Below are 22,711 nucleotides of genomic sequence, written 5' to 3'. Positions count from 1 at the left end.
TCATTAATAACTTTTTTTTAAAAAGGACCATCACGATACTGCCTTGAAAGCAATCTCTAGATTCATACATTTTCAATCAAACTTCATTTTTCAAAAGTGTCGTGTTCTCACTGACTTTTAAAGCTTGCCTGCTCTCTCTTTCTCTCTTTCCCCCTCACTTTAACAAACCTATATGTAATGCTTAGTATATGCCAAACACTGTTACCCCATTTAATTCTTACAACAACTCTCCCTAGTAGGTATTATCATTATTCCCATTTCATGGAGGAGGAAACTGAGACAAAAAGGGCAACAGAACTTGCTCAAGCTGCCAAAAGTGATTAATGGCAGAGCCAGGATTAAATCCAGAATCTGTACCAAAGTCAGTCCTATTTTTAAGTTTCCATTGTTTCTGATTTTTCATGTCACTTCTTTAAATTTTCAGCAACTAAATGCAATCTATTTGTTTTCCATAAGCTACTGGGTTTAACAAATGTGAGGCAGAGCACAAGGGGCTCTACTGACCGTGTTTCTTACATTAGTGGAGGAAAAAAAAAAAGAGAACGACATGGTGGTACAGGACGGGACTGAGGCAGAAGATCACATTTTCAGTTTAGGACAAAATTATCTGGAGCGTGTTAGTGGAGACAGCTAGTAAGCAGGCCGACCAGGCAATCTGAATCTCAAAGACAGGGGAGGTATGTGCTGGGGTGGGAGGCAAAGTCAAAGGGCAAGTGAGCCTTGGAGGGTGGGCAGGATTCATGCAATAGCAGCGATAGGAATGATGACAAAAGGCGGAGAGATTAAAAAAAAAAATACAAAGCAGGTTGAGGGCCACTGACAAGATTCGGATTTGGCATGGGGCTCATATAAAGCAGAAGCCGTGACTTAGAAGTTTGGGTGGGTCATAATGTGTCCTCGATGAGAAACATTCTATTAGAGGGGCACCTGGGTGGCTCAGTCGGTTAAGTGGCCACCTCTTGATTTCGGCTCAGGTCATGATCTCAGGGTCGTGAGATGGAGCCCTGAATCCGGCTCCCTGCTCAGTGGGGAGTCAGCTTGAGATTCTTTCCCTCCGCCTCTCCCCCAACCCTGCTCTTTCTCTTTCTCTCTCTCTAAAATAAATCTTTAAAAGAACAAGAAACATGCTATTAGAAATCTTTACCAGCAAGACAAGCTGCTGTGCCTGTGTTCTTTTGCATTTTACAGAATGACCAAATATCGGGCCAATATATGATAAAGCCTCATTTTTAATATAATGAATATAAATCTATGAAACTGAAGATAGGCTAAGGCATTTCCATTTCATGGAAACATTTTAAAATACATTAAAGTAATGGATGGTTAGTAGACTATTTTAAATGTTTCCATGCCTTCAGAAGGTTTCAATCACTTTAGAAATATACATTTATGGACATTTGCTATTATTACACATTTAGTACTCAACTGAGGTTAAGATACACTGGAGCCCCTACTGTGGGCAGGAAAGCTTTGGAGGCAAAGAGCATGTGCCTACATATCCCCGCCTGCCTGTGTAGAGGACACCTCACGCCTGCAAAGCTTACACTGATGTATGGCACATTCATCCTGCCATACTGATAGCATTAATGCCAACCAGGGAATCTTGCGAAGAGTACTGGTAGGGTGAAATGTAAGTTAACCTCTGGAGGAAGAGTGCGGTTTGGCAGAAAGTTAAGGAGAGAGGACTGGTCACTAAGAACCAAGAAAATAACTCACACGAGAGTATTTGTGACAAATACATCTATTGTACACCTTATCGCGTGCCTCTAAAGGCTGTGTTTTATTTACTACTTAATGGATATTTATAAAAGACTTGCCTTTCTTTCATGCCTTTTTACAGTTAAAATTTATTTAATAGGTAATACAAGTATATCATAAACATTTTTTCAAAAGTCACCAAAAAGGTGATCTTGAGAAGTCTCCCTCCTGACCAACTACCATCTTCAGAGCTATCCCTCCCGAGACACTCTATGAAACTGCATTTCTTTAAATTGTTTAAACTTTGATTTTCTTCTAATTCTGATTAGCATTTCCGCAATTTAGTGATTCTTAACTGAACACCTATAATATGATAGGATTCTCTTTGTCACATCCCCAAAATTTGCACCAAGGGCACAAGTACTCTACAATCTAGGCTGCACTTTGAGATGTGGATAGGAATACACGTTTAAAAGATCCAGGCTTGGATCTTACCTTATTTCCTCTTTATAAGATAGGATTTTCCTCTTCATTCTGCCAACTTCTGTTGAATCAAACAATTAACTTATCTAACGAATGTCTATTCACATACACACACACACACACACACACACACACACACACGACCCTACCTGCCTGCAGGTCCTTTATAATCTAGGAACTTAAATCAGAAAAGCAAAGTTGATCATAGCTACCTTACATATTAAGAGACTATCAAGTTACAGTTGTGGTCTCCAAAATGGTTCATGTACCCAAAGCAGAGCATAAGGCAATCTTTGGCATACAGGAAAAAATTAGAACTTGTCTACAATTATTTTTTCCTTTTTCCTTTCAAAGTTTATATTGTGGGGTGCTTGCTTTATCATATACAAAATAAGCTAATACATATAATGGTCCATGTATGACATTTATAAAGACATACATTGGGAGTGCATACTCAAATACCTTCTGCTAACAAGGGTACATAATTCAAAAAGTTCTGAGGATTAAACAGCTCAGTATATCAGGTGTTCATTTCTAAAAATAAATACTTTTTCAAGTTTCTAAAGCATAGAAGTGCTAATCTGAGTGAAACAAAGAAAACAAATTGTAAAATGGACAGATCAGTACTTGGCTAGACTGTAGAGGCAAAAGTAGAGAGCTTACTTTTTGATATGCGGTTCTTTTGAACCATGTTCCTGCTGTAAGAGTTATTGAAAATGAAGTGTACCATAATTAAGGAGATGAGCTCTGAACTCCAGTTCAGGTTCAAATCCTGACTCCATCACTCACTTGGGAAGGGCAAAATGGTACATGTATAAATGGCCTTGTTCAGGGTCTGGCACTTAAGCCGCCCAAAATGTTAACAATTATTATTAAATAAAAGCAACATCATTTAACAAACATTAGCTTTCTATAGTAACTGAAAGGAAACAGCTGAGTCATGTTTTAATTCAGTTTCACCTTCTGGAAAGATGCTTTTTGGGTCCAACTGAAATGTATTTAAACACATGGAAGCTTTTTGCCTTCTTTTTTATATTAAAAAAGAAATCCCTCAATATCACTCCCATGAACTATTTTGTCTTGGAACAGCTAATGTAAATTAAACAATGTCAGGCCCTAGCCAAACGGATACGGGAATAACTGTATACAGTATATCTTCTTGGCTTCACTTTTATGTGGGACATGTGTTTATATTTTGACCTTTTGTCTTTTTTTTAAATGCAAAAACATTTTTAAACAGCAGCAACTGGAATGATTTTTTTTTTAAGTTTCCAAACATATTAAGTTACACATGGCAGTGCCTATTGCTGAAACATTTATAAATGTTACACCAACTGTGTTTATAGTTCTGATTTTTTTTAGATTGTTTTGTTTTCATATAAGCCATGACCTAAAAAATTTAGCTCAAATTCTTTCCACAAAATAATTACATAATGGAACAGTCTGAGTCATTTTGAATTTCCGAAACACAAAACTCGCTCCCATAAAATAAAGATAGTGATCAGCATCATAGTGAGATTTTTATACGGGGTTTTTAAACTATTTCAACCATACCTAAATGATATGGATGAAACTGAAAGGACCATAAGAATAGGACCAAGAACATAGTGATAATTCATCCAACTCAGAAAAATCCCTATACTCTGTTTTCTTTCCCGTTGTCTGTCCTTAAGCAATTGACATAAAAATAAAGTCTCTTATTAGATTTCACTGCAATGGAAAAAAAAAATCAAAGAACAAAAAATCGGTAATTCTGAAGGTAAGAGTACAAAAGTACTTCTCGTTAGCCTACGCTTTTAAACCTTAACTACCACCTTGATGGAAGACAGAAAGAATTTATATATGTGATAGTTCTGGGAACAAAGAAGACCCAAATCAACTAAATTGGGGCAAGGACTTCTCTGGCTCTCAGCTACCCCAACTGTTAAATGAAATAGATTACACATGCTATCTAGAAGACAGTATCTGACAAAAGGATTGTTTCTCAAGTCCAGAGATGGTAAACTTAAGGGAATAATTTCTTTTTTCTTTGAAAAAAGGAAAAAGAAAAAAAGGAAGGAGTTGGCACTCAATATTTCTGCAGTGAGTAAATGAGTGGGTGAAGGAGCACAGCATTCTCCCTTCACCTTTCATATATTCCTTCTGCTAACAGGCCACCCCAGGTCCCAGCCCCTTGCTGGTATCCAGAGTGCAGACACTACTCTGGTAGACCCTGCAGTCAGTCAAACTCCTTCACTGAATCCCAGACTCCACCACAGGCTTTTCTCTCATTGCTACTACTCTCATTAAATGACTTCCTTAATGGGTCACAAATAAGCTTCTCACTGAGGAATTCAAAGGTCTCTTGTTGGTATTTACACAGTTGAAAAAGAAACACATTTGCTTTTCTTGAGACAGCTAGGAACAAAATCTTGACAGCTGGAAATTTACTGGAACCCATGGAATGGGGTTTGCAACAATAATAACCATTAAATATTTACTCCATCCCACCCAGACGCAGCACGTCACTGTACATGAAACCTCAAATGGAATCTTATAACTGTCTTACATTAAACAATGGCTGAATAGTTTGATTTTTAAGACAAGTAGACAAATTAAAGTATCCTTCACTTTTTGTTCAGGTGTTTTCATTCTATGCTCTCTCCAAAGTATAAATTAGTCGAAGAACCTCCCACAAGTCCCAACTGATGTTACTCCTCTCTTCCTCTCTCCCTCCCTCTTCTAAGCCTAAAGTTAACAGATGGGTAAGAGTTTGAGAAAGGGCACTCTGTCAAGTCCTTCGATTTCCCTAAAGTATTCACTTACTACTACTATTAAAATGAATAATGTTCTTCACTGCTCTACTTTGAAAACCACAACTACCATCTAAATTGAAAATATTTTTAAAATCTTCTCTATTATTGCTTTATGCTCATAACTAAAATAATGGCTTCAATATTTTAGCCATTCTCTTGAATGATGTGATTCCCATTTCAGGAGGATTCAAAACTACCATATAAATTTAAAACTTACCATGTAAATTTCTAATAGCCAAAGACCATAAAGTCTCATTAATTATAAAATTCTGCAGCTCTTAGCTACAAATTATGAGCTGAAAGGATGTGGGTTTTATTACTGTGCAACATAACTTCACATTAAATCCTAAGTGGGAAATGCCAAGTAAGCTCATTTCCTACTTCGTTTCTCTAAAAAATGCAAACACTAGATTCATTTCCACAAAGCAACAATGAAATTGCTATTCTGCAAGAAGTTTACACTTCTGAAAGATTTCGTGTTAATGAGATCATTTGTCTTACACAGAAACAATGCTCGCTATGTGCACAGGTCCTGAGGTCCTTATAAATATTAATCCATTTATCCTCTAACAACCGTATGAGGTAAGGACTATTAGTACGATAAACGTCAATATGACCAGGAGAGCGCTTCACAGGTGAAGGAAAAAATGCTGTCTGGCTTTCCTGAACATTTTCAAACCAATGAAATGTACTGAAGAGCTCACAATTGGCTACTTTGTGTCTTGATCATCTCCAGTAGCCACAGAGAGAGAGCAGGTTATTAAGTAAGAACGCAGAGATAAAAAGGGAGCCTAATAAATCAGCCAAAGGAGCAATTCATTAAAGCTATGACTAATCTCTACAAGTTCCTGCTATCAGTTAGACCAAGAAGTCAATTGGGAAAAGTGTTTTGTACTCCCAGTTTGAGCACAGTGAAGAACATTTTCATAGCAGACTCTTAGGGAGCCAATATATCTATTGCCCTGATCCCTTCTGCCAACTCATTTCAGGAAGACCACATAAACCACTTCAGACAGATGCACGTCTGAGCTCTATTCTTCAAGTTACAATGAAGCTTAGTTCTTCTGATTCTGCAGCAGATACAGAGATAAATATTTGCTCATAATCCTCTAAGAAACTTCTTAGACACGTGACTATGCTTCCAAACGCTCCTTAAGCAACCAATTCTCATGAAATCAATCTGTCCTCTTAATCTCCCCCTGCCACCACCATGAGCTCCAAATTTCCAATATTTTGTGTGATTTTAAGGATCTCTCATAAATTCCCCATATTCCCTTTAAACTGTAAAAAATCATAGGTAGATACGAATCTCCAACAAAGGTTTGACATAGGTCAGAGTTAAGAGGATTAAGTCATACTTTGTACATGGTGAATTTCTATTTACATATCTTGACATGCTTGCTTTAGAAGATAGTCTAAATTTCTGACGTATCCACTTTGAACTCTAGATTCTTCTTCCACAACATGGAAAGTTAGTTCTTCTGTATTTTATACACAGTAGTTTATTTTTCTTCCAGTTTGATTGCTCTTTCATGTACCCAACTGTAATTTAATTTTTTTCTGACCACTTGTCAATTTATAGGGGTAAATTGGAATTTAATTTACTTCATTTTATAATTTCAGCAATTTCACTGAAGAAATTATTGAGCAACACAAGATCTCACAATGATGCCTGCACAAAATCATTAATTACCACAGATTCCACTCCACATTAGTACTGATCCAACTCTCTGGCCTGCTATTAACTGTTTTAATATATTCTAAGTCTGGGGACACTACCCTTTCAGAAACAATATGTCATGCTTTATTTGCTTTCCCTTGGATGGGGAAGAGGGAGGCAGTCTCCACTATAGTTTCTTTCAAAACTTCAAGAGTTCCCTCCAAGGGTTATTACCATATGCCATTATCATTCCAACACCTAAAGGCTCCCCTTTTAATCAGAATTGATGCAAACTGAAAGGAATAGAAGTAATAAAATTAAAAAACAGGACAGAAATGGGACAGCTACCAGCAGAGAAAGAGATTCTTTGGAAAGGCAGGAAGGAAGTAAAGACCACCTTCAGCCGTCTGACCACTTGGCCCAGTGCTATCAATGGTCATACTACCAGACCCTGGCTCACTTATTTGATTCCACCACCACACTGAGGTCAAGGTCACATGCTTGATCTCAAGTGAGTCAAATGAGTAGCAATCTCATGGTCAAAAATTGGTCCAACTTCTCATAAATACCAACACTTGTCTTAAAGGGATTCATAAGAGTGGGTACGAACCATACCATTCACATTCATCACCATTACTGGAAAAAAACCCAGGAAAACCTGATGTGAGTCAGTCTATTGGACAAGTTTCATTTAGGATGAACTCTCTGATGGTCTTGGGTCAGACAGATGTGAGTAGGAAACCAGGCTCTGCTACTTACTAGCCCTGTGTGTAATCCTGGACAAGTTCATTTTTCAGAGCCTCATAGATAAACACATCAAGGGTCTCACGAAGAGTCTGACACAAAAGGGATGCTCAAGTGATGCCGGCCCCAGCCCCTTCCAGAGATAAAACCTGGGAGTTAAGAGCAGAGGATGGAGCCAGGCCCACCTGTGTTTCAGTGCTGGTTTTGGAGCACACTAGCAGTGAAACACTGGACAAGTGACAGCCTCAGACCTCATACAACCGGGATAATGAATCAGAGCATTTAGATAATGCCTAGCACACAGCCAGCGTCAATAAACGGTGGCCACCTTTCTTAGATGTTGACGAGACAAAGACATTATAATCACTATCTGTTGATCAATGTTTCTCACAGTGTGGTCAGCGAACTATGAATGTCTGGGATGTCTGTTAAAAAAAAAAAAAAGACCCATGTCCCACCTCCCCAACCTATTCAAAAAAGTTCTCTAAGAGCAGTGCCAGGTAATATTCATTTCTGAATCAAACTTTCTTGAGATGCACACTAAAATTTTAGAAATTAGTGACCAGTTGGTTTTGTGCTGGGTCACAGTAAATTAAGACACGCTGTCCACCTCTTAACTCTTTACTACGCTATGCTAAGAGAATCACCCAGTATGGGATGTTTTTATATTTTGGCCATTTTTGCACCTAAACATTAAACTGATAGGCTCACTTGTATTTTTTGTTTTTGTTTTTCCAACAGCACTATTTTGACTCCCCCCCCCCCCCCCCCAGCCAGGGGCCAGCAAACTATGACCTTGGTCTGTGACCAATTCTGTACAACCCCAACTTCCAGAGGAAATATGTGTTTGGAATGTTAAAAAAAAGAATATTCGATGGAGACCATATGTTGCTCACAGAACCTAAAATATTTACTGCCTAGCCCTTTACAAAAATGTTTGTCAAGCCCTCGTAGCCTATATATCTTTTTAAACTGCAGGTCTCAACACAATTTACATACTTAAAAAACAGTCTCAATAAGAGAGAATTAATTAAAATAGGAGATACTCTAGTAGATATTTTCTAATGCACCTAATAGAGGGAAGTACCACGGCCAAAGTTTCTGTTACACATATACACATATCTGTGCATCAGATAATGATCAAATTGCAGTTGATTGTAGTTGGAAAGTTTTAAAGTCCTTGTGGGTAGGGGTGGGAAATAGTGCAACTGGTTAATGAGTATTCATTAAAACTCACACAGAGTAATTTTTACAATAAAGGTGCCTTAGAGAACATAAAACCATATAAAACGATCCTTGCTGTTCAGAAGTTAATGGCTTATTCATTACAAAATGGAAATAAAATCTGTTTTGCGTACAGTCTACATTGTTGTAAGGAGAAAACGGAATCATCAATGCAAAGTACTTCAAAAGCATTGTACTACAAAGAAAATACGGTAGTTATACTAGCTAGTATAACTAGAATAAATCATACCAAACATATATAGATTTTTTTACCACCCCCCTTAGTTCCTAGTTTCCTCCAACCTGGGAAACGAGTCTTTTTTTCCTTTGTGTGCGTGCAAGTGCATGTATGTGTGTGTGCATACATGTGCCAGGAGCATAAAAGAAGTATTAGATGCTTCTGCTTTTCTGTGTCATCCATTATTGGCTTCTCCTTCCCCTCTATTCAAAATATACCTTCTTTTCCTTTGTCTTAGTTCTGACAAGGAAAGCATTTGATTACATTCTTGTGCAAAAAGAACAATTAAGACTATGATCATCTTATCCCTGGAAACACTAAAAAGTCCCAAATTAAGATTTTTAAAGTAACCATTTTCCTTTTTATCTTCATAGATCACTGATGTCCAGGGATTTTGTGATGGTTTCGGGCAAGCTAAAAATACATTAATTCTAAAACACATTTGGACAAATTTGCAAAGAAAACACCTTCCTAGGAACATACTTAAGGAAATGACACTTTAAAACGTTTTCATTATATGGAATGCACTGCAGACACACAAACCACAAGCAGTGTAAATAAATACAGACTGGTGCAATGCTGAATGCTTGTTTGTCTTCCGCCACAAAGAGAAAACACTTGCACACCGTGGTATTTTAGCTTGGGATGCCATAAAGATGGGCTTTAGGCATGTCGTGTAAATACAGGAGGCTGTAACTGTGCGTGTGTGTCTGTGTGTGTTAGGGAAAGAGGGTTGTAAGCAAAAGGGGTGGGGCTTGCCAGGAGCAGCTATTTGAGAAAATTCCTTTTTCTTTCCCATTCATTCTTTCTAGCTTGTGTCTGGCACAGTCCTTACAATTACTCACTGACTTTTGTTTCTAAAGACAACCAACAAGCTTTCAGAACTTCCTACAGTGTTTTTCTCATACTTAAAAAAAAAAAAAAGGCACCAAATCGTTGAATATTTGTTTTAAATAAAAAGCTATCTATTAGTCCGTTTCCTCATTCCAAAGACCCCATGAGTTGCAGGCTAAACAGGATCCTTTGTTGTGTGTCCAAAAATAACACGACGCAGTATTGGTAAATTGGAAGATAATAGATTGCTCTGTTTCCAAGAATGTCGAAGTTATTACCATAAATTTTGTTCTGCCCCAGTGAGTCCATTTTATGCCCCTTCTAGTGAATATGCAGTCCTAATGACAGCAAAGCCAATCCAATTGAATACCCTTCGCCCTTTCTCTTTGGACACTCCATTAATAAATACAAGGGCTGCAAGAGGATGCCAAGTGGGCCAGCTTCCTTTACGCACAATGGTATCCGTCCAGCGAAATCTCTCCAACCACAGTGAAAGTTGTCTTTCAGATGCCCACCCCACACCGGCCGTCCTCTGCCCGCGAGCCCAGGACGAGAGGGGGCACCTGGACAGAGAGCCGTAACCTTTCAGCGCTCCACCTCCAGAGGAGGGGAAGAGGGGGAGGGCACGACACGAAAGCAGACTAGGAAGGTGGGCGAGTGGGAGAGACAGAAATGGATGCTGAGGGGGTGGGCGACATGGGAAGGTAGGGAAGGTGGCGAATGCGGGAAGAGGCGGGCGAGCAAAGCTGCGGGATTCTAGAGCAAAGAGGGAACCGCGCGGGCAGGCGGGGGCGCGCAGGGGGTCGGGTCCTCACCGTTGAACGCCCCGGCGTCCGCGGCCTCCTCCTCCTCCTCCCCGTTCTCGGAGTCGGTGTGCATGGGCTCCTCGGCGAAGTTGACCCCCTTACTGGGGGTGCCGCCCCCGGCGGCGGCGCCCGCGTCCCCCCAGGTCCTGCCCTCATGGCCGAAGCGCGCGGCGCCTTTGCGCTCGTTCTCCTGCTGCAGGCGCGTGAAGTGCTGCAGCGCGAACTCCAGCAGGTCCGCCGGCTGGTGCCTGAGCACCTCCACCGTGAAGCCCTGCAGCAGCTCCGTCAGTCCCGCGGGGATCTCGATGCTCATCCTGCCTGCCGGGCGGCGGGCGCCTGGGCGCCGCCCTCGCCGCCTCCCCGGACCGGCCTGCGGCCCCGCGGCCGCCGAGCGAGCGCGGACGGCGCTGGAGGCGCTACCCGCGGCGAGCGCGGCGCTCTGGGCCCCGGCGGCCCGGCTGGCCCGGCCCGCGGCTCCCGGCGCGCGGCTGCTCCGTGCGGCGGCGGTGGCTGAGCGAGCGCGGCCCCGGGAGGGCTGGCAGCATCTCCGGCTCCTCCCGCTCCCGCCGCGGCCGCTCCTCTCCCCCGCCCCCCGCCGCCCGAGCCGCCCCGCCCCCGCCCCGCCGCGCGGCGCGGGAGGGGGTGTCGGAGCGCGCCCACGTGACCCCAGGAAACCATGGCAACCTCCGCCGGCGGGCGTCGCGCACCGCCGCTGGGAAGGTTGCGGTGCTGAAGACGCTGGCGGGCGGCGGCGGGCGGCGGCGGGCTGGCGGGGGACGCCGCTCCGCGCGCCCCGGGCACGGGCCCCACTCAGCACTGCCCCAGGTGGCCCCCAGGCGCGCCTCGCCGTCCACCTGTCAGCGCCCCGGAGCGGGCGGGCGGCTCGGCCGAATTCCACAAGTCAGTCAGCACGGCGAACGGCGCAGAGCTGCTGCCAAGCGATTTGCCCCGAAACTTCAGCCTCCACCTCGGTAGCGGCATTTTATTTTCCTTCGGGAATCTAGTTGCATTGATAAGTGTTGGCAGTGTCTTTTGTTTAAAGTCATCTGTGCTACTGGTTCTGTTTCGGCCAAGAAATAATACCCCATCCTTGTGACACCTTTCTTTCTCTTTCGCTGCGTTTTATCCAGCCTTTCTCCATGCATCCTGTTTATTCTGTTCTGCTTTACTGATACTAATGCATTGCCCACTTGATGCCCTTACTACTATGTATTAAGACAAATGCACCTTTTATTATGAGGTCTTTCAAACAGGATAGTGCAGCCGTTTGAGTAAAATGTCAGAGTCAAGGCAGATGGTCCTACAGCAAAAATGCTTTGCCTGATGAGGCTCCTATTATTTATTTTAAAACTTTCCCTTACACTGGAGTGATTTGAAGTATTATCTCCAAAATAGATTACTTCGTATAAAGAGAAATAGAACTAGAGACGTGTGCTTTTCAAGTAGAAGTCCTTGGCTTTAAAATGAGGCTTAGTCTGCAAATATTTACAATTTTGAATTAGAAAATTGCTTTTTACCAATTAAATGGTTTTTTAAAACACGTACTTCATTTTCTACAATGACCATCATATAGTAAATAAAATATTTAAAGGGCAAGCTCAGTTATTCTGATGTATCTTTCCACTCACAAAAAAGAATGCATACATGACTCAGGAAATTCAAAGCCTAGAAATTGAGAGATAACATTTATAAAAATTCATCTCTATATTAATCCTTTGTTTATAATCCAGCTTGTAATTGCTCCATGAGTTAATGTATTTCTCGATTTCTGTTTCTTACCAACCTCATAATAGTATGTTGTTTTTACATATAGTAAAGTATTTCCAATTGTGCCAGGCATTGTAAGCAGTAAGCTTTTATAAAATACCATGATCCTCATAGAGGACCATATTAGTCCAGCTCTTAATCATGTAAGCATTATATAAACCACATAAGCATTATTATCTTTATACATCCAGTAATTAAGATGAATTTTCATTATCTGCCTTCATTTATGATGATGTTTTTATTAAGATTAGCATTGCTCACACGTGGCAGAAAATGGAAAATACAGTAGCTTAAGGAAGATAGAAGCTTATTTCTCTGTAATGTAAAGGTAAGCAGTTCAGGGCTGGTATATGGTGCTTCCATGACCCTCAGGTACCCAGGCTCCTTCTAGCTCCTTGCTCTGTAATCCTCAGTTTGTGGTCCAAAATTGCTGCTCTACCTTCAGTCATCTCATTCATATTTAAGCCAAGAGAAAAGTGGGAAAAAAAGGGATTCCACCCCCCCCTTACCCACATCTCCCATCCAAACACACACACACACACACACACACACACCCCTCAGAACACTTCCAGGAAGTTGAACACGCCAATTCCTCTTATACCCTCTTGGCCAGAATTTAGTCAAGACGGCCTCATCCATGATGTGGTGGATTGCATTTTCCAAAGGTGACTCCAAAAATATCTCCTGTCCCTTGTGTTCTTCTACAGTGTGGCCTTGCCACTCCCCTTGTCAAGCGTTGGAATCTTAATTCCTCTCCTCTTGCATCCCGATGGGTTTGTGACTGCTTCGAAAGAAGTCATGCCAGGATGGCAGAAGTAACCAGCTCTGTGACACCCTGCCCCAAATCCTGACCCACAGGATCTGTGAGCATTGTACAAAGGTTGTTTTAAGCCTCAAAGTTTGGGGATAGTTTGTAACAAAGCAATAGGACTGAAACATGTAGCCATAAGAAGACCTTGGGCCTGTAAGCTTTATTTTGAGCAGTCATGTGCCAAGCAAACGTTTGGAAATTGAGAACCAGTTCTGGGGGCAATAATCAGGATCTGCCAAACGGTTAACACTCTTTCCCGCAGGAATGACAGAAAAAAGAAAAAAAAAAAAGAGCTACTTTTCCAAACATTTACAAGAACCGTATTTCAAAGTGGCATATTTTGTGTTTCGGAGTAGTTTGTTGTCGTTGTTTTGTTTTTGTAGATTTACTGTATGAGGTATGGTGCGTGGCTCTGTCTCAATGGCAATGCCAGGGTCATGTGGCTGTCATTTCTTTAGGGGTATAGAAGTGAGTCAGGCATGAAATGCATAATTGGATTAGATGACCTATATGGTCTCTCCCAACCTGGGATATTCTACAACAGTATAATATTAAAAGAAGACATGTGGGATTTAAAACAGCTTTGCAAACAGCTCTCTGATAACGATTTTTATTCGCATCAATTCTTAAATCAGTAACCATGACCTGAAAAATTAAAGCTTGATCCTGGTTGTCCTATTATGTTAATATTGTTCTCAGAACAAACGTTCACTTCTAAACTCCTACTCTGGCTTTTGTTCACTACCCCATAACCATTTGGGTAATATGTTGTGATTTCCTTTGCTTTCATTTTCGGAATATTTCCTTCCAAACCTTGGAGTGTAGTGACAGTGGCCTCTGGGGGCTATTTATCTTTGGATTCTTTAAAAGAACATCACTGAAATTGATTCTTTGGTTGTTGATTTACAAAGCAATTTTCAGCAGTTTCTCAGAGAAGCAGGAGCAATCGCAAAAGAACTCCAAGAGCTCAGCATTGGAATGAAATAAGAATGCTACCAGATTTGTGTTCACACATGGAAAATTGAATAGATAATGGACAGAGACATCAATTTGTTTATATGCGACTGGCAACACAGGACGCCAGCATGGACAAGCCGTAGTTTAGGCAAGCTTTACCATGGATTACCATAACTGTGACCAATCGGTCAGACAGCATTTCTTGCCAATAGTTAATATGAATTCCGATCACGGTGCTTTGGTGCGAGGAATACATACCCACTCGAGACAGACAAATGGAAAGGACATGGGGGTTGTTCTTACACAGAGCCCACTGTGGCCGTCTCTCTCAGTTTAAATACCTTTAGCAGTTCAGCACCAACTATGGTTTTGGTGTCTCTAGCTCATATCCGGAAGAGAGGGAATCCAGTGCATTTGGTCTTTACTATCCAGTGGATGGGCTGGCCTTGTGTGAGAGGTTCTCTCCTGATTGAGTCAGTGTGGCCAGTGGCGTGCAGGGTATGGAAGGCGTTGGGTAGCATAAAAAAGTACACAGCAAGACCTACCTCTTCAGCAAACAGAAAAGTCACAAACAAGGGCACTGTCAGTGGTATATGCACCTTCACGACTTATGAAGATGGCCACCTCATAGCCCAGAAATCTTGGAAACGTTTGGACTAAGATGAAATAAAATGATTCATGTCTAGATGCAGCTTTGAACCCTCAGCTTTTCAGACTCAGTAGGTCAGAAGGGGGGCCTGGGCATTTGCATTTCTGTCGAACTCCCAGGTGATGCTTCTGCTGCGGGTCTGGGGACCACACTTGGGGATCCACTACACTTGATTCATACTGAGAAGACAATCGCTTGCAGTAACTTTTCTGCTTATCATCAAAGCATAAGTTTCTCTCTGGCTAAATGAGGACTAAATGCAACTTCATTATACTGTTCTCCTTTAAGGAGTCTTGTACAGCAAAGGAGATTCTCAAAAGCAACTGAGAATATATCCTTAAATGCTACATTTCATAAATAAGAGATGGGTTTCCTCTTAAGGACAAGGTCGGGCTCACGAGTTTATCTCTGCTTCCTGAAGCTCCACTGAAACCATGGCTAAAGGAATGGGGAAAATAAAAAAATATATATAAACTCATAAGGACAAAAGAACAAGAGACCTATAATAAAAAGTAAAAATGATAATAAAAAAATTTAAATTATTTAGCCTTAAAAAGGAAGGGAATTCTGATATATACTACAATATGGATGAACCTTGAGGACATTATGCTAAGTGAAATAAGCCGCTCAAAAAAGACAAACACTGTATGAATCCACTTAAATGAGGCACTTAGGGCAGACAGATTCATAGAAACAGAAAGTAGAATGGTGGCTGTCGGGAGCTGAGGGGAGGGGGAAAGGGAGTTGTTTAATGGGTGAAGAATTTCAGTTTTGCAAGATGAAAAACTTCTGAGGTTGGTTGCAAAAGAATGTGAGTATACTTAACACTACTGAACTATAGACTGAAAAATGGTTAAGATGGTAAACTTTTTTTATGGGTAATTTACCACAATTTTAAAAAGTTGTAATTGTTTAATTTTTAGAAAAGGAACAGGAAGGAGCGCCTGGGTGGCTCAGTTGGTTAAACATCTGACTTCAGCTCAGGTCTGATCTTGGGGTCCTGGGATCGAGCCCCGTGTCAGGCTCCCTGCTGAGCTGGGAGTCTGCTTATCTCTCTGCCTCTGCCCCTCCCCTTGCTCATGCTGGCTCTCTCTCTCAAATAAATAAATAAAATGGAAAAAAAGAAAAAGGAACAGGAAAAGAGACAAGAGCAGATAAGAGTTGTCTACTAAAATTTTGGAACTAACTTAGCAAACTGGAGAATACTGGAACCTAGGCTTGGGTGAGGGCTCAGTGAGAGGAAACCAGTGAGAAGCAAGATCACATTTGTATCCCAGAGGGCAAAAGCACAGAACCCGGAGACACCGGGTGCCCCTGAAAAGCAATAAGGAGCGAGGATTAGTGAAATGTTTGTAGAAGGAGCTGATGACACTGTCCACCCTCTGGCCCTCCTCTGCCCTACATAGGCGAGCAACTGTGTTCCTTCATTCCCAGCAGGAGGGAGAGGGGTTGACTTGAGACTTGCACAGCTGATTGTGGGGATAAGATGCGGCATTGAGGAGAAAGGGATTGATTCTAATTTGGTGAACTACTGATCAGTGGCCTCTTTCCCCCACTGGACTCCCAAAATTCTGCGAACCAAATATACACTCTTCTAGGCAGGAAATCAGAGGATTCCTCTTTAGTTAACTTGGCCAGCTCTGGAGTCAAGACCTACAGATGTTGATATTTGAGGGCCCAATTCTTTGTCTTTTCACCCCATTTTGAAGTTCACCAGTCAATACCCACCACTACCCCCACACACCTCATAAACATGAATTCAGGTAGGAATCATCAATTTCCAAGAAAACTTTTAGTATGAAAGACTGGGACCAAAATAAATGAACTAAAAAAATTAGAGAAGTAAAGACTACAGTGAACAGAAGAAAAATTCTGAAAGCTCATTAATATACTCAGATATACAATAACAATAGCAATTGTTAACGCTTATTTATCAGATACTATTCTAAGCACTTTGTATCTGTTAACTCATTGAATGTTCACAAGAACCCTATGACATGTATATTACTACACTGCCCATGAATAAATGGAGACACAGAGAGATAAAGTAATTTTTCCAAGATCACACAGCTTGTAAATGGTACTGGGATGGGACCCCAGGCAGTCTGGCTCTATGGCCAATATTCTATAAATAAAAGGAATAAGAACTCCTAGAAATTAAAACTATGATAGTAAAAATGTAATCCATAAAATAGATCAAGATAAAGGTGAGGAAACTTATCACAAAATAGAACGGAAGAGAAAAACCTAGAAAGTGAAGGAGAAAAATAAGAAAATTAAAGAATTGGCTCAGAAAGCTCAACAACCAAAACAGGAGTTCAAGAAAGAAACAATGATAAATGGAGAAAATTGTTAAAGAAATCATACAGGAATTTTCCCCAGAATTGAAGGATATGACTTTCTAGACTGGAGGGGCCCGTGGACAGCCCCATAGGACAGTAAATAAAAACACCCTCACCAGTCTTACGACACAGAAATTTCAGTATTTCAGAACAGTTATAGATAAACAGAAGAGTATGATCAGACTATAATCAGACTTCTTAGCAACAGCATTGGAAGCTAGAAGACAATGGAACAATATCTTGAAAATGCTGAAGGAAAGTTATTTCCAACCCAGAATTCTGTATCCAGCAAATTAAAGGTAGAAATAAGGATATTTTCAGACATGTCAAGTTTTAGAGAATACAGACTCCTGTACCCTTTCTCAAGAATTGGAATAAGTTTTATGAAAACAAGGAAATTGCCCGAGGAATAGGAATATAGAGGATCCAGCAAGGGACGGGAACTAGCATCAGCACCCCCCCACACATCAACCAGCCTCCTTGCGCCTGGACTCACATACTCTACCTTCTGCCTGATAACTCGGATGGCTATGCTCTGTCTACCTGTGCTCCATCCTGTTCCCTCTGACCGATGCAAGGAAATTGCTTCTGCGATGGCCACCTCTCTTCTGAGTCATCAGTGTTTCCCTTTCCACTGAACCTCTCAGTGGCAGACTCTAGGGGACCCCTGACCCTTGCCCCCTGTTATTCAAGCCCTGTAGCATCCTCTTCCCTGAGTGTGAGTGGACTTTGTTGCTTCCTTCTACCCGATAACATCTGGCAAGAGTGAAGGGATTTTTCAGATGAATTAAGGTCCCAAAGCAGTTGATTTTGAGTCAATCAAGAAGTTATCCAAGGCTCGATGTAATCAGCTGAAAACCCCGTAAAGAGGGACTGGGGCCTCCCTGATGGGCAGGGAGTTTCCTTGCTAGCTTGAGGAAGTAAGCAGCATGTGAAGTGCTTTCTTCACTTCGCCACTTTTTCTTGGTTCTCCTACCTCCCTGACCACATCTCATTCTTTTTTACTGGATATGCTATATCCTCCCTCCTGCCTCTAAATATTGATGCATCCCAGATACCTTCTTTCTTCACATTCACTCCCTGGGTAACCACATCAGGTCCACTGGCTTTAAATACCATTTATATGTGCATGATTCTCAGATGTATGCCTCCAGCCCTAACCTCTCCCTGAACTCCATAATTCTATGTCCAACTGCCTTGAGTTGTTTAAAAGCTACCTCCAGTTCAACATGTCCAACACTGCTGTCTTTATTACTAGTTCTGCTCTATCCACAGCACCGAGAACAATGCCTGGAACATAGTGGGCACTCAATATTTATTGAGTAAAAAGAAGGAAGGAGGAGGAAAAGAAAGAAAGAAGTTGTGGGGGAGGGCAATGCATGCAGAAGAAAGACTAAGGGAATTCTTAGGATCGACATGAATAGCGACCTGGGGCAGCAGCTGTTAGCAGGTCTGGAGATCAGCCAGGTCCAAATGAAGTAGGAAATCAAAGACATGCAGAGGGAAATTGCCAAGGCAAAAGAAAGGCACTGGTCAGTTATCTAATGTGTTTGATTATATTGAGAAAAACAACACCTCTGGCAGAGAGTTTGGGAAATGAATAAATGATAGTTCCAGAGAAAACCAGTCAATTAAAGAAAACAGCAGCACAAACCACTCCAGGGAAAACAGAAGGTTGAATAGGCAAGGAAATAAAACCAAAGAAGACTAGGGGGTTCCACCATGAGCAGGATTTATGGAGTCATAACAATGAAAACAGTGAGAACTGATACAACTATAAAGTGTGGTCTGACCAAATTGGGCAGAAAAAGAGAAAGAGAACAATGTGTGTCTGTGTGTCTCTGTTGTGGGAGCATGGAACGAGAGCACTAAATCCTGACATTCCATAACAGGAAGTCAACAGAAATGTCTAAATTGGAGAGTCCAGAAATAGTAACATATATATAAAATGTAGAAATATGTCACTAAATGGCAAAAGAAATAGCTTAAATAAGTGATAGTCATTGCTTCTGGGAAATGAGAATGATATACACATATTTGTTAAAGACTATGAATTTCTATAGCAGGTATTAAGTTAAAGGAATCCCCATGTTTCGTGCAACTCTATATTTCTGGGTTCAGGAGACCATGTGGCTAAGATTTTCTAGTCCCTATTTAGTGGTCTGTCTGTGGGAAATCCCAAGCCTGCATCTTCAAGTTCTATGAATTTTAGAAACCGGTTATGCTTAAGATAGGTGGCCATTTTTTACAAGAAGGACCGTAAAGGTATTCGCTAAATATCCTATTTATTATCCCACTTAGGTGAATATTTGTGAAACTTTCTTTTGTTTTATAATAATCTTGTTCTACTTCAGTTATTTTCCCTTTCTTTCTTTCTTTCTTTCTTTCTTTCTCTCTTTCTTTCTTTCTTTCTCCCTCCCTCCCTCCCTCCCTCCCTTCCTTCATTCCTTCCTTCCTTATCATCTATAAGTTAGTTACTCCATTGTCACTTGTGAAATGCAAGAACCAAGATTCCCAGGTGTAGAATTCTCTTGCTAATCAGCATCCCTATGGGATAGAATGTTCCATTTTTGCTTTCAGTTCTCTTAGAGCTAGTGTGTGCTTTATTTGAAGAACAGTTGACCCTTTACTCTGCTTCAGGGTCATAGTATCTTGTTTGTTGAACTGTATGGCCTCGTAAATTCTGTTTGGTCTTCTTGCCAACAGAAACAAATTACACATGTATCAAAGCAGAAGGGGTTACTTGGGGTGTTTAAACTACATTGTATTTACCAGTTCAAAGGTAGATCTTCTACATTCCCAACTCTCTTTTATAGCACAAGGTCTAGAATTTGTAAAAATCACATGTAAGCCAGGCCTAGGTAGCAAACAAGGAGATAGATATCATTCTTGGTAGACTTGGGATCATGTAGATCTTTTTGTGCATGAATGTTTTTGTTCACCCATGACCAGTCCTTGGTGGTATGCTTCTGCAGATGACTCCAAAATGAATCATATTTTTAGTTCAGTCATCTCTCTTAACCACCAAATCCATAGTTCTGTTTGCCTGCTGCTAGAAGAGTCTGCATGGTTATGTTGCCAATTCAATCACCAAACTCACCAGAAACAAAAATTAAGCTCTTCTCCCTCAGAATTGTTCTTCCCCCTCTGTTCTCTGAATCTGCAAATGGCAGCATAACACCTTCTAGTCACTGACTTAGACTCAGAGCCACTGTTGACCTTTGCCTCTCACATTCCCAAGTGGGTTCGTTGTCAAATCCTGTTGATTCTATTTCCATGGTGACTTGCTGACATTTGTCCTCTCCCTGCCATCCCTAATGTCACTGTCTGCCTTAGTCTGCTCAGGCCGCCATAACAAACGACCATGGACTGGGTGACTTGAACAATAGCGATTTGTTTTCTCACATTTCTGAAGGCTGGAAGTCAGATCAGGATGCAGGCACCATCAGGTTCTGGTGAGGACTCTCCTCCTGGCTTGTAGATAGCCCCCTTCTCACTGAGTCCCATGTAGCTTGGAAAGGGTAACTGCTCTCCTTTTTCTTGTAAGACCACAAGTCCGATGGGATTAGGACCCCACCCTTATGACCTCATTTAACCTCAGTAACCCTATCTCCACATTGGGGTTAGGGCTTCAACATACGAATTTTAGGGTGAGACATTTCCATCCCTAGCACTGTACCAGGCTGGATCTTCAACACTTCTTGCTGGACTGTTGTCTTCCAATTCACCTTCTTGTCTCCAGTCTTCCCCACTTTTAGTTACACATTTTTTTGAGAAATCTTTTATAGCTATGTTTCCGTTTATGTCATTTTCTGCTAAAAACAAAAACAAAATTAAAAAAATCCCATCTCCAATGACTTTTTGTTTCCTAGAGAATAAAGACAAACCTCATTACCTTGAAATTCAAGGACTCAGATAATATGATTCCAACCTAATTTCCCAGCTCTAACTCAGAGTCTCCATCATACCGTTAATACCACAACCAAACTGAAATACTGCGTTTCTCTTAACTTGTCTTTCAATTTCCTACCTCTAAACCTTCGGTTACTATGTTTGCCCCACTTGGAAACACTCATCTGCCCCGGGTCAAAAATCCTACATCTTGGTCAAATGCTGCCACCTTCTCATGAATATTTCTTTGATCCCCTGGCCAGAAGTAATCACTCCCTGTTTTGTGTACCATTTTGTACTTATAGTATAACTTTTTATTTTATTTGTGGGATTCTGTGGTCTCCTTCTGGAAAATCATCTGCTGGCAAAAATGGGTAATGGCCTGGCTTGCACAGAATACAGCAGAATCCTTGAACTTAATACCTGTAGACATTCAGTGACTACTTGTTGATATGAACCATGACTCTATTAATGGGAATTACAATATTTCATAGTCAAACTGACGTAAGATAGCATTTATATTAGTGATTTTCAAGCCATGTTAATTGAAGCCATATTCTGTTCTATACCTCAGGCTTTGACAAAATATTTTATTTGAAGAAAGGGTTTTGTTGCCAAATACTTTAAACCATTGATCTTATTCAAATCCTTCCTTCTGTAAATGAGAAAAACGAGGCCAGATGGATATAAAAATGACATTCCCAAGGTTTCCCAACTATTTAGTAGCAGACACAGAATCAGCAAGATATATATAAACTGTATCAATTGGAAAGACATATTTGTAGAGCAGTTTAGCGACCTCATCCTTTAAGACATTACCCTGTTGATGGGAAAATTAAGATAACATCTGAAATGAATCATAGTAACTCAGTGAGGGCACCTAAGGTTAAATCTTGTTAAATCATTTCTTCCAGGCACTGTCTGGTACTTCAAGACTATGAAAGATTTGTTTTCTCAGGAAATGCGTTGTTCACCATGGATCTAATAAGATAAGCTGGTTGTCTTAAAAGATTGGACACAAGCTACAAATCATATATACTCCACAAAATGTAAGTACTGAACAAAGATTTAAGCATATAGTATTCCCCGTGATATCTCAAAGACTAGATCAAAGTAGATCCCGTAATCATTAGAATACCAAATACATTTACTGCTCACGTGTGCTGGTATGTCTGATGTTACGTTATAATGTCATTTCTAGCTATTGCTTAGTACTTGATTTGTTTTTTTCATTGAAATTTCTTTTAAACCAGGCCCTTAAATTCACAAGGTTTCTGAAAAATGAGAAAGGATTAAAGCAACATGGAAAGCTACCAAAAGTATTGTTTCTACTGCAATGTGACTTTACAGTAGTAGTTCATGCTTTAAGAGCAGCTCAGCCTGACAAGCCTTATCTATGGATTTAAATAGAAGCTGCCACTTAAAGAACTAAGAGCTCTGTGAAGCATGCCTTTTTTGGCACGCAATAATCCAGGGAGGATGGGAAGCTATTGGCAGAGAGTTCATCATCAATAAGAATAATAATATGTTCAGGATGCTGCTTCCTGAGCCAATTTATGTGTTTAGATTTGATTTCCTATTTTTGGAGCACATCCCAATGAATCAAAAATATTAATGCTGAGAGTTGCAGTAAGCAAAATGAATAAGAAGAAGCCTTGAGAGATATGTGAAATGCAACCATTTCCCAGGATTAAAAAAATATGGAAAGTTACCTGTTTGACGGAGATTAAGGAACGTTTCCTTCAGTCGCTGGGGGTGGCTATCTGCGAGGGAATTCTTCCATGAAGTCTACATTATTTGTTAGCACCTCTC

The 22,711-nt window shown here is 40.9% G+C and overlaps 1 protein-coding gene across 3 annotated transcripts in view; it reads right to left on the bottom strand.

Annotated features, from left to right (window-relative positions):
* The window catches only part of PRKAR2B (protein kinase cAMP-dependent type II regulatory subunit beta), an 89,160-nt gene extending 78,326 nt beyond the window's left edge, over positions 1-10,834 (bottom strand). For 2 of the 3 annotated variants that reach the window (XR_005838631.1, XM_040644385.1), the window contains exon 1: positions 10,492-10,830. Coding sequence is in view for 2 of the 3 variants with exons in the window: in XM_040644385.1 (XP_040500319.1) it covers positions 10,492-10,795 (304 nt within the window). In the remaining variant the exon portion in view is untranslated. Of the gene's footprint in view, positions 1-10,491 lie in introns of all 3 variants that reach the window. The other variant, XM_040644386.1, reaches the window with a different exon arrangement.
* Positions 10,835-22,711: the final 11,877 nt, after the last annotated feature.

Source organism: Ursus maritimus, unplaced genomic scaffold, assembly GCF_017311325.1.
Source record: "Ursus maritimus isolate PB19 unplaced genomic scaffold, ASM1731132v1 scaffold_3, whole genome shotgun sequence".
Lineage (NCBI taxonomy): Eukaryota > Metazoa > Chordata > Mammalia > Carnivora > Ursidae > Ursus > Ursus maritimus.
The sequence above is the reverse complement of the archived record's forward strand: the minus strand, read 5'-3'. Positions and strand labels throughout refer to the sequence as shown.